This window comes from Gymnoscopelus braueri, assembly GCF_963280865.1.
Source record: "Gymnoscopelus braueri genome assembly, chromosome: 19".
Lineage (NCBI taxonomy): Eukaryota > Metazoa > Chordata > Actinopteri > Myctophiformes > Myctophidae > Gymnoscopelus > Gymnoscopelus braueri.
The window spans coordinates 41422279-41435857 of NC_137621.1; the positions used below are offsets into that span (position 1 = coordinate 41422279).

Below are 13579 nucleotides of genomic sequence, written 5' to 3' on the forward strand. Positions count from 1 at the left end.
CTCATAGCGCGGATCTGCTATTTTTGGGAAAAATCGTGAACATTTGGTGCAAATCTTTGAATATATATATTTTTAAAGCGAACATTTGTAACTCAAATCTTTGCTTCTGGGGATTCTTCAAATGTCGTTTTCTTTTTAATGTATTTTAATGTATTTGGCCGTGAACCCCCATCTAAAAATATGTTGTTCCAGGGAACCCCAGAAGTTGTAGCAGAGTTAAAAATGTTCGCTTTAAAAATATTATATTCAAAGATTTGCACACATTTTTGAATATAGTATTCAAAAATAGATCTACAACTCGGTGCCGCGCTATGAGCTTGTAGATCGGCTATTTTTGAACAGCCAAAGAAATCCCCAAAAAGACGCTGATGCGTTCCCGGTCTTAAAGGGTTAAATGCCTAACCCAATACACCTACTGTACATGCTACAGTAAAATAATATAATGTAATAATTGCTCTGCTAGCCATTCAATCTTTTTTTTTTCTCTCTCTAGAATTGAATCCAGCTGAAATTGTTTACCGGCTAGATTGCCTTAAAAAAAAAATAGAGACAGAGAGAGAAATGGAAAAACAATGTGAAGGAGACTTCCAATAGTATGAGCTCAATGTCAAGGACAAATACAATCCAATTCATTTTACGTACTTCACTGATTGAGAGAAATGTCCAAGGACACGGCTAGCAGGGGAGAAGGATGAGAACTAAACAAATTATTGTGTTTCTGTGTCCTTTTTTCTGCGGATTACGGTTTACCTCAATGTTTATACTCTCTGGCTGTTTCCTATGGAACTCAAACAGAAAGCTTGGATATCATGACTACCCGGGTATAGGAGAATTGTCATTCATTTTTTACTACAGAGTTGCCATCGTTCTAAATGAATTTACTTACAGCGTATTCTAAGCTCATGGTTATTTCTCGACTACCTTTACAGGAAGGTGAAGACATGAATTTCTCACTGAATTCCAGTATGTAATCGTATCACAATTGAATGCTCTATCACAATATTACAGTTGCAACGGTGTGCGTTCGGTGTACGTTTAATTCTTAATCAACAACAACACTTAATATGTTATTTAGACAATAAATAAATGTAATTTTAACCCATTAAAACCAGGAAAGCATCCGTTTCATTTTAGATATTTACGTTTGTTATTCAAAAATAGCAGATCTACAAGCTCACAGCGCGTCACTTCGTGCCGCGCTGTGAGCTTGTACATCTGCTATTTTTGAACATTTTTTAAAAATATTGAAAGTGTGAGAACTACTGATTTAGAAGGCATTTGTAGAGTTTTCAGGCTTCATGTAACTTAATGTGTTCATTTGGCCGTTACTTTACTTTGTGTGTATGCGTGTGTGTGTGTGTGTGTGTGTATGCGTGTGTGCATCAGGTAAGAATCTGATCATGATCGTGGCCGGTGCCAACATGCTGCTGGAGGCGGCGGAGCTACAGAGGGTCCTGCCGGCCCTCCGGCGGTCCAAGGTGTTGGTCTGTCAGCTGGAGATCAGCGCTGAGACGTCCCTGCAGGCCCTCCGCCTGGCACGGGACAGCCACGGTGAGGGAACACAATGACAAGTCATAACTTTTGAGATTTTTTTTACCGTGCAGTGATTGTACTCAAGTATAATTTTGAGGTATTTGTACTTTACTTGAGTATTTCCAACTTCCAATACTTTTACTTTTACTCCACTACATCGCGGATCCAAATATTGTACTTTTACTCCACTACATCGCGGATCCAAATATTGTACTTTTACTCCACTACAATTATTTGAACACTTTAGTTACTAGTTACTTTGCGGATATAAATTATTATATCATAAAACATACATTAACCACTTTAGACCTATTTTATACCTAGGCTATTTGAAAACAGCAGATCTACAAGCTCACAACGCGTCGCGTTGTGAGCTTGTAGATCTGCTATTTTCAAACATTTTAGTACTTTTACTTTTGGTACTTTAAGTATATTTTGATGCCATTTGTGTCATTTTGAACACAGGCCTTTTACTTGTAACGCAGTATGTCTACATTGCAGTATTGATACTTTTACTTAAAGGTAGGGTAAGTGATTTTCTTTGGTTAAAATAAGTGTTAAATAGCTCTATATTCTGATAGTACTCATTGCTATAGAGTGTTTGTTCAGTAAAAGGAGTCTCCTTGCTCCAGCTCTTTATTAAACAGAAAATGCATTTTCGTTTCAGTTTCAGTTTCATTTCCAATTTTATCCAATCAGGATAGAAAACTCTATCAGGATATAGATTAAACAAGTGAAATTGGAAGTGATGACACTAAGAAATGAGCAGACAGAATTGGAACTGGAACACTATAAAAATGAAGCATAAAAATGGGTACTTTCTCCTGATTGGCTGAGATTTTGACACCTACCGGAAAATGTATTTTCTGTTTATTAAAGAGCTGGAGAGATGGGGAGACTCCTGTTACTTAACAAACACTCTATAGCAATGATTACTATTAGAATATAGTGCTTTAACCTTTTAACAAAATACTTTTTGTTTTAACCCAAAAATATCACTTACCCCACCTTTAAGTAAAACATTTGAGTACTTCTTCCACCACTGTGCTTGTGTGAGTGTTGTTTGGTTTAAACTCTAAACCACTGGTTCTCAAACATTTTTCATGTCAAGGACCCCCAAATTGACACACATTAACCTGCGTACCCCCATTTGAAAAGATATTCCAGGGACCCCCATAGGAGAAGATTCTTACGGCTCTCTAGCAGGGATTCTCAACCATTTTAATTTCAAGGACCCCCAGTTTGATATGCATTATAGGCCACAGACCCCCATTTCATTTAATGCATAACGCACTATGCATTTTTTGCAAATCACAAAGTGCTGCAGGGTTTATGATACCATCTTGATCTCTGTGACCCCCAATCTGCACTGTAGTATCATCAGTGTTGATCTAACTCTGAGTGTACAAATGGATCCATTTGGTTCCATTTGTACACTCTCAGTTACAGACCCATAAGGGTCCATTTGGTTCCATTTACACTCTCAGAGTTACTGACCCATAAGGGTTCAATTGGTTCCTAACTATCAATCAGTTGGCTGGGGACCCTCTGGAACCCCCTCAAGGACCCCTGGGGGTCCTTGGACCCCACTTTGAGAACCACTGCTCTAAACAGCAAAACAACACGCATGTTAAAATGTGTCTTTTCTTTGTACCTGAGCTCTTAAAGGGATAGTTCACCCCGAAAGGATATTTTTTCTATAGATTAGTCACCACATGGAGACTTGAATTCATGGATTTTTTTTTGTTTTTGTCGCATTCCTAAGCCAATAATTTCCGGTAGGAGACACAAAGAGTATCCCACCGGAACCACTGCCTTCCAGCCCGCTGGTCATCAAATTATTGGCTTAGGAATGCGACAAAAACAAAAAAATATCCATGAATTCAAGTCTCCATGGGGTGACTAATCGATAGGAAAAAAAGTCGTTTTGGGGGTGAACTATCCCTTTAATGAGCCTAGACAGTGATGAACTCCACGTCTTTCCAACACTCTTTGAGAGAGAAGGTTCTCAATCTTACTTTTTTCTCTGAGTCAAAACGTCCTCACTGGAGGGAGGAAAGAAGAGATGACCTTTCTTTCTTTTTTTTTCATCAGGGGCCGGGGCAGCTCTGCTTTGTTTGTCCTTGGAGTGAGCTTGTAGATCTGCTTTTTTTTTTTTAGAACCACTGTTCTAAAAATCCTAAGAGTTTTCTGAAAAACTTGCTATATATATTAGGGGTGTAACGATACAGTAACTGCATCGATGCAGCGATTTTAATTTCAACAATTGAAGTATATTGATATGTAAACAGCAACATATCGTATTGCTGGACTTTGTATCGAATTGTTTTGCAATGCAAATAATCGATTGTATCGATACTAAGTACTAGTTTGTTGTATTTAGCAATTTTTAGCAGAAAAAAAGAGAAAGGGGTTTAATAACTTTTCCATTCTATATATCGCTACACTGGGTCTATCGATACATGTGTGTATTCTCTGTGTTCATGTCAAGGTGTGGGTTTGTCCATAATGTGTTCAAATACAATGCATTTGCCAGAGAATCACTGTGTTTACTTATTTATATCCATAATAACACATTTTTACCTTAACAAACCTGCACTATCCACATGTTTCACACAGATTACATTTCTTTGCTAAATCGATTATAAATCAATGAATCGTATCGTATCGCCATGAATGAACCAATATCGTCCATGTATCGTATCGTCAACCATGTATCGTGATGCGTATCGAATCGCTGTTAAAATGTATCGTTACACCCCTACTAAAACATCCAAAGTAGGAATTTTAAAACGTCCCAAAAAGGGAGCTCATCCAAAATTTCTAATAAATGGAGGACAAAGTACTCACATTTCAAAGTACTCACATTTTTTTTATTGGCACACACCAATAAACAATAAACGCTTATGCGTTTCGTCCATTTATTTGAAATTTTGGATGTGCTACCTTTTTGGGATAAAAAAAAAAATCCCACTTTTGATGCGCAACCTCTTTTTCTTATTTATATATTGCTAAAACTTGCTAAAATCTAAAATGGGTTTTAATGGGTTAATGAAATTCTGACAATTCTGTCTGCTGGTGAACTTCTGTATTCCTCATTTTGTCTTCCTCCTCTTCCTCCTTTTCATCTCCCTCCAGTGACTCCCTCTTCCTCCCCCCGACTATTTCTAAGCAGCGGCTATATTTAGATTTTTGTATTTTATTTCTGTACCTATTGTACCTTATTATATTATTAGAAGTCCTGGGCGTCACTCCCAGTCGCCTGTGAGAGTCTACTGGCCCCGTCTTCGGGGGCCCGTCGCCAGTAATCGCGTGGCTATGCGGGGCGCCGCAAGTGAATAGAGTCCTATACTGCCGCAGCAGTGTTTGCAGATGGGATGCCCAGATGGCCTCATGCAGCGACACACACACACACACACACACACACACACACACTCTCTCTCTCTCCCCCGAATATCCCCCCTGCTATACCCGGGCGCTAAAGCAGCCAGGGCCCCGACGTCAGCAAAGAACGGCATCGAAAGGTGGCACCTCGGCATGGCAGTGCCTGGGCATTGCGCATAATGGCGATCTCGAGGGAGAACGGGTGTTAATGGCTTTGGCAGCAAAGGCCTAATGACGTGGGTGTGATGTAACAGAATAGAAGCGCCTGCTAGGTCTGCGCAAAAAACCTCATCACCGTCATCCAACCACCACACGTACAGTACTGTCAACGAGTCCCAAAAGATACATTTAGTCCAGACTTGACCTTGATACAAGGACGGATACAGTACATTATTCTTTTGGAGTGTTTTTAGGAGGAAAAAAAAACAATTGCACAGTTTATACATACACCAGTATAGGCCTATTGTATCACTGAATAGCATTTTGATATTGGATCCGTCCGGTGAAATCCTTGTATGTTAAAAAAAAAACGTTACTTTTCAGGAAATGGACAAAAATAACCTGTGTTAGATAATGTAGTTATTTTAGTCACAAGCTCTTGTTAATACTTTTAATTGGTTCAATATTTATAAAGCCCACACACACTTGACCACTTCCCTTTTATTTTTTTGTATAAACAATCTGTGACCAAGTAATTAATTCACGAAACAACATCCAAAGTCGAGGTTTCTGCCCGACAGCAACGATAATATGTAGCCTATACACCAGTGGTTCTCAAACGTTTTCATGTCAAGGACCTCCAAAATGATATTATGTATTTGGCCGCGGACCCCCCATGTCAAAACACGTTCTTCCAGGGACCCCCCCAGAAGCAAAGATTTGAGTTACAAATGTTCACTTTAAAATATATATATATTCAAAGATTTGCACATTAATCTTCAAGTTTTTTTTTTAATTAGCAGATCTACAAGCTCGTATCGCGGCACTCGGTGCCGCGCTACGAGCTTGTAGATCTGCTATTTTTGAAGAGCCAAAGTATAAAATATGGATAAAGGTGTTAAAATGATTGTGATGCTTTATCAACTAATTTAGCCGGGGACCCCCCTGGTACCAACCCCCCCAAGGACCCCTGGGGGTCCCCAGACCCCACTTTGAGAACCAATGGCCTACACGATGGATTGCTACTCTAAACTGGAAAAGTGACAACATTTTCCCAATCGTTTTCGATGAAGTTCCTTTCAATTTCTTTCTCTCCATCTCGTCTTTCTCTCTTCCTGCCTGTTCTCTCCGTCTTCCTCCCCCTCTTCCTGGTCTCTCTCTGTGTGTGTGTGTGTGTGTGTGTGTGTGTGTGTGTGTGTGTGTGTGTGTGTGTGTGTGTGTGTGTGTGTGTGTGTGTGTGTGTGTGTGTGTGTGTGTGTGTGTGTGTGTGTGTGTGTGTGTGTGTGTGTGTGTGTGTGTGTGTGTGTGTGTGTGTGTGTGTGTGTGTAACGGGGCAGCTTTTACGTTTCTCGCCAGATGCAATTAGAGCCTGTAAAAGCCCTTTTAGATACTCACTGGTGACTCATGCGTTTTGTCTGTGCTTCTGCGTGTGTGTGTGTGTGTGTGTGTGTGTGTGTGTGTGTGTGTGTGTGTGTGTGTGTGTGTGTGTGTGTGTGTGTGTGTGTGTGTGTGTGTGTGTGTGTGTGTGTGTGTGTGTGCGCGCGCGCGCTCGCGCGTGTGAGTGCGTGTGTCAGGGTTATGTCTTTCTCACTCTGCACCCCGTTGGCTTATAGTTGGTTTTTATTTTTTTCATCCCCCAACTCAGGGGGAGGAGAGTTACTTAAGTAAAAGTATCAATATCCGGTATTGAAAATGTGCTAGTATTGGCATCAAAATATACTTAAAGTGCCAAAAGTAAAAGTGCTCATTGTGCAGAATGTCCCCATTTCACACGTTTTCAAATCTTTTGAAAATAGCAGTACTACAAGCTCACAACACGCCGCATCGCGACGTGTTGTGTTGTTGAGATCGCTATTTTGGTTGGTTAAGTGGTTAATGTATGTTTTGTACTGTAATAATAATCAAAATCTACAAAATAACTAGTAGCCTAACTAAAGTTGTCAAATAATTGTAGTACAATATTTGCCTCTGAGATGTACTGGAGTAGAAGGAAAATTATTTAAAATGGGAAATACTCCATTCAAGTAAAATAAATAAATAATAATAATCATAATACATCACCATCATGTACTTAGTGGGGGGAGGTGGAGGAACAGCTGTATGCCTGAGTTTTAACTACTGCACTGCACCCCGTGTGTCTGTTCAGATCCTACAAAACATCTGCAATCAGCTCCCGAACCTTGAACCGAACAGAGTCCATGACACACACAGTATGCCAGACATGACTCAGTGCAGTGTGTGGATCACAGGGTTTCCACATCTGTCCCAGCAGCTGTGTTTGTGTGTGTGTGAAGGGGGAGCAGGGTGTACTGGACCTCTGTGTGTGTGTGTGTGTGTGTGTGTGTGTGTGTGTGTGTGTGTGTGTGTGTGTGTGTGTGTGTGTGTGTGTGTGTGTGTGTGTGTGTGTGTGTGTGTGTGTGTGTGTGTGCGTGTGTGAGTAAAGTAACTAAGTACATTTACTCAAGTACTGTACTTAAGTACAATTTTGAGGTACTTTTACTTTACTGGAGCATTTCCAATTGTCTATACTTTTACTTCTACTCCACTACATCTCAGAGTCAAATATTGTACTTTTACTCCACTACAATTATTTGAAAACTTTAGTTACGAGTTACTTTGCAGATATGAATTATTGCATTATAAAACATACATTAACCACTTTAGCCCTATTTTATTCACCTGTTTCCTAGGCTGTGTGTTTTCCACTTCCTGTCGGATTTCATTGGATATCATTAGTCATCTGACCAGTTTCATTGGATTTCATTGGATCAAATCGACAGGAAGTGGAACACACACAGGAAGTGAAAAGCCTAGGAAACAGGTGAATACATAGGCTATTTGAAAATAGCCGATCTACAAGCTCACAACGCGTCGCATCGCGACGCGTTGTGAGCTTGTAGATCTGCTATTTTCAAACATTTTAGTACTTTGACTTTTGGTACTTTAAGTACAGTACATTTTGATACCAGTACTTTTGTACTTTTAGAATTCCGGACTTTCACTTGTAACGGAGTATTTCTACATTGCAGTATTGGTACTTTTACTAAAATATCGGAGTACTTCCACCACTGTGTGTGTGCTGTGTGCATGCGCGTATGCGTGCGCACACAGCTGGTGTTGAGGACACCTGGAGCGAGAGGCAGAGCAGAGTGACCTGACACCGACATGTCTATTACTGTGACACCTGCAGTAGCAGTCTCGGTACATCAGAAAGGACACGTGTCCGTCTACGAGCCGGGTTTCACTCCCAGGGGCCGTATTATACCAGCTGCTCGGCTGGCTCATAATATGAGGCCCCACTTAATACAATTTATACTTTGCCGAAAACAGCCGATCTACAAACTCACAGCGCTCCGTGAGCTTGCAGATCGTCTATTTTCGACATTACGCACATAAGCCTCCTTCGTCAAATGTTTTTTTTTTCGGTGGTGGGGGGGGGTTTGAAGGCTGCATTTTGCACGTACACATTTCTCCAGCGACACTTTGGCAAGCGGGCTGCCGCAAGTGACGTGATTGACATGAACGACGCTCGCGGTCGCACCACCACAGATGGCAGATAGAAACAGGAGACGATAGCGAGGGGGAGAGAGAGAGGCAACAGCAGGCCGCGGTCTTCTTCCTTCTCGAGCTCCGCTGTTAGCTGTCGCACTAGACGTGACACCACGGCTGCGTTGTACCAGCCATAGCCAGAGAAAGAAAGAAAGAACGAACGAACGGAAAGAACTGAAGTGGGTGTAAAGCCTAATTTTATTCAGTTTGTTGCAAATGTTATTTTCGGCGAGAGAAAGCACAGCCATACGGCGAAGCATAAATTAGCTAGAGGAGTAAAGTAAGAGAGAGAGACAGAGATGACGGGAGTCGCTAAAACAGGGGCGTAGCCACGGGTGGGCATAGGTAGGCCTGGGCCCACCCATATGGTTTTTCTGCCCACCCCCCAAAAAAAAATAAAAAAAGTATAACTTTTTTATTTTTTTTATGTCATATTCAGCCATTTTGATAACAGTGTATATATAGGTACCCGAATTCCGTCACAAACCCGCAAAAACAGCATAAAAAAACGCTAATAAGCGCAATTTTTTGCGCGAGCAAACTGGGAGCAGCCTTGATGCACACGTTACAGTGATGTTACACAGGTCAAAATCTGATGGACAGTGGATATAGCCACAGCATTTTTGCTGTTCCCCACATCATTTGGAAGTCTCCTCTGCTTGCTTTGCCCCCTAAAAGATGTCTGGGACCCCCCCCCCCTAGAAGCATGTGTGTCAAGCAGTGGTGTAAAGTAACTAAGTACATTTGCTCAAGTACTGTACTCAAGTACAATTTTGAGGTGCTTTTACTTTACTGGGGTATTTCCTTTTACTGGGGTATTTTTCTTTTACTTCTACTCCACTACATCTCAGAGGCAAATATTGTACTTTTACTCCACTACAATTATTTGAAAACTTTAGTTACTAGTTACTTTTTAGATTTCGATTATTATTACGAAACATACTTTAACCGCTTCAGCCCTATATACATTTCGGCCGTTTGAAAATAGCCGATCTACAAGCTCATTGTGAGCTGCTTTATTTTTCTAACGATTTTAGAGTGAAATGAACGCTCAGGATTAAGGAAAAAAAGAAAGTTCTGTCTCTGTGAAAAAGAAAGACGGATGAAGATGAAAAGAGGTTAGGAGAAATCCAGACAGACATCTGCAGGAGGATGGCAGGCAAACCGTCCAGAAAAATCTCTCCCCGGCTTTGTTTGGAAAGCAGAAAGATGGAAACCGAGGTGTGATCCAATATCCAGAGCGGGTGATGTCCCAGCCCAGCTTCACGCTGATCCGTGTGTGACGTGGGTTTGGCTGTGCTCCTCCTGGTGCGGTGAACAGTGCAAGCGCGTGTGTTTGTGGCGTGTGTGCGTGTGCGTGTGCGTGTGTGTGTGTGTGTGTGTGTTTCACTTTTACTTGCAAGCCACCAGTGGTGGAAAGTAACTAAGTACATGTACTCAAGTACTGTACTTAAGTTCAAATTTGAGGATTTTTTACTTCACTGGACTATTTAAAATGTTCAGTACTTTTACTTCTACTCCACTACATCTCAGAGTCAAATATTGTACTTTTTACTCCACTACAATTATTTTAAAACTTTAGTTACTACGGTAGTTACTTAGTAGATCTTTATTATTATAGCAAAACATGCACTAACCGATTCGTCCCTTTATACTTTGGCTATTTGAAAATAGCCGATTTACAAGCTTGTAGATCTGCTATTTTAAGATTTTTATACATTTTGAACACTTGTGAAATGGGACATTGTACATAATGAGTACTTTTACTTTTGGTACCTTCAGAATATTTTGATGCCAATACTTGTGTACTTTTACTCAAGTCAACTTTGAATACCGGACTTTTACTTGTAACAGAGTATTTCTACAGCGCATAATGGTATTGATACTTTTACTTAAGTACTTCTTCCACCACTGCGAGCTATACCCGGCATCCACCTCAAAGCGCCAGGTGGCCAAAGCCCTGCGCAAACCCACGCAGCTGCTCTCTAATGCACCCACGCAGCACACACACACACACACACACACACACACACATACACACATACACACATACACACACACACACACACACACACACACACACACACACACACACACACACACACACACACACACACACACACACACACACACACAGGCATGCGCAACACAGCCAGCAGACCGGGCAAACACATCTAACACACCACAGACTTTGATGTCACCGACGACACAAAAATGTGTACTCTGCTAACACACACGTGTACACACACACGCACACACGCACACACACACACACACACACACACACACACACACACACACACACACACACACACACACACACACACACACACACACACACACACATACACACCAGGCTTTAATATGTAGGCTACATGGAGATATCATAATTCACCACTTTGTCAACATGGCTTAATTTCTCACATGCTTTACACGGGCAGCGTTCTGTATTAGAGTGAATTAACCCTTTAAGACCGGGAACGCATCTGTGTCATTTTTAGATTTCTTTGGGCTATTCAAAAATAGCAGATATACAAGCTCCTAGCGCTGCACCGAGTGCCGCGCTATGAGCTTGTCGATCTGCTATTTTTGAAAAATCATGATAATGTGTGCAAATCTTTGAATATATATATATATATTTTTTAAGGCAATTTTTTTTACTCAAATCTTTGTTCTGGGGGTTCCCTGGAACAACATATTTTGAGATGGGGGTCGTGGCCAAATACATGTCATTTTGGGGGTCCTTGACATTGATATTATATTATTGAACCACTGATATTATAGCGACATAAGTTTTTTTTTTAAACTGTTAGGAGTTAGAAGACATTTGTAGAATCCCCCAGAAGCAAAGATTTGAGTTACATTTGAGTATACAAATATATATATATATTCAACGATTTGCACAAACTTTCCACGATTAAAAAAAATAAATAGCAGATATACAAGCTCATATACAGGAGCTTGTATATCTGCTATTTTTGAATAGCCCAAAGAAATCAAAAAAATTATACACAGGTGCGTTCGCGGTCTTAACAGGTTAAGGCATTCATCTCATGAATATGCATGAGACAAGTGATGCGCAACATCTCAAAAACATTGTCTCTCTGTCAGCCTGTCCTCATATCTCACTCTCGCTTTCTCTCTCTCTCTCTCACACACACACACACACACACACACACACACACACACACACACACACACACACACACACACACACACACACACACACACACACACACACACACACACACACACACACACACACACACACACACACAGAAAGGGTCAGAACACCCCCACGCGCGCTAATGCACTTCCTGCACAGCATACAGCATGTATAAGGCCATCTCCCCGGGCCTTTCACACACCCAATGGTATTATTATTTTTTCCTTCAGGGAATGCTAATTCGGTCTCTGAAAAGGGTGTCTTTTTATAGCAGCGTTTCCATTCGCGTGTTGCCTGCATCGATGGCCCCCTTAGCCTTTGTCCCCCCCACCCCCCCTCCTCCTCGTAGTAAAAGTGTAGCTAAGGTAAATGCGAGACCTTGATGGACCAGTGGAAGAAACAGGGAAAAAACGATCGCAGCGTTGCAAAAAAAATATGCATTGCGTTGTTTTAATAGTATAGATTTGAAAAAAGAAAGAAAAAAACATCATGTGTTGTGCGTGTTATGTTTCATGTCCTTCATGGACCCCAGGAAGATTAGCGGTCGCCAAGGCATCAGCTAATGGGGATGCATTTAATAACCAGAAAATAACTGTATGTTTTTAGCCCTAGATAAAAGCCACATGAACCCTATAGCATCCCTGTCATAATAGGCGAACATTCAGCTTGTAGATCGTCTGTTTTTGGCAAAAAAGATTTGGTGTGTATATGAGGAAGAAAGGAGGGGTCCAAGTACAGACCCCTTGTTGAACCCCAGTCAACGAAGTAGTAGTTGACCCATTAAAACTTGGAAAGCATTATGTGTCATTTTATATTTTAGCGTTGGCTGTTAAAAAATAGCAGATCTACAAGCTCGCAGCGCGGCACGATGTGGCGCGCTGTGAGCTTGTAGATATGCTATTTTTGAAAACATTTTTGAACATTTTAGAAAAAAATTGAAAGTGTTCATTTTGATTTTTTTTAACACAAATTTTCTCTACTGGGGGTCCCTGGCACAAAAATAGCAGATCTACAAGCTCACAGCGCGACACGCTTTGAGCTTGTAGATCTGCTATTTTTGTGGGGAAAAAAAATTGGAAAAAAATGTGTACATTTTAGAAAGAAATTTTTTGAAAATGTTCCTTTAAAAAAAAATTAACAAAAATGTTCTCTACTGGGGGTCCCTGGCACAAAACATTTTCAGCAGGGGGTCTGCGGCCAAATACATATCAATTTGGGGGTCCTTGGCACAAAACAGTTTGAGAACCACTGATTTAGAAGGCCTTTGGGTTAATGAGTGGATGGTTGGTGTTTAACTGTTCATTGTGTGCTTTGACTGTCTCCCCTCTCATCACAGTGAAGACCATATTCAACCCGGCTCCGGCCATCCCAGACCTGGACCCAGACTTCTACAGAACCTCTGATGTGTTCTGCTGTAATGAGTCTGAGGTGAGGAACCACATGTATGCTTACACACGCGCACACACACACACACACACACACACACACACACACACACACACACACACACACACACACACACACACACACACACACGTAGATTGACCACAGTGTATTTTCTTCCAGAAGCCATACACACAAGTCACTCTAGTCTACACCAGTGTTTCTCAAACGTAGGGTCACAGCCCATTTTGGGTCATTGACCCATTTTTATGGGTCGCAAGTACATATCCAGCTTTAACCCATTAAAACCGGGAAAGCATCTGTGTGTCATTTTAGATTTTAGCTACCGGTATATATTTAGCAACATACGTTTTTTAGAAAACTGATTTAGAAGCTTGTAGAATC

At 41.0% G+C, this 13579-nt stretch overlaps 1 protein-coding gene across 2 annotated transcripts in view; it reads left to right on the plus strand.

Moving 5' to 3' along the window:
- The window catches only part of rbks (ribokinase), a 54175-nt gene that overhangs the window by 19194 nt on the left and 21402 nt on the right, over window positions 1-13579 (plus strand). For both annotated transcript variants that reach the window (XM_080415218.1, XM_080415219.1), the window contains 2 exons: window positions 1387-1551; window positions 13128-13219. In XM_080415218.1, the coding sequence (XP_080271344.1) occupies window positions 1387-1551; window positions 13128-13219 (257 nt within the window). The remainder of the gene's footprint in view (window positions 1-1386; window positions 1552-13127; window positions 13220-13579) is intronic.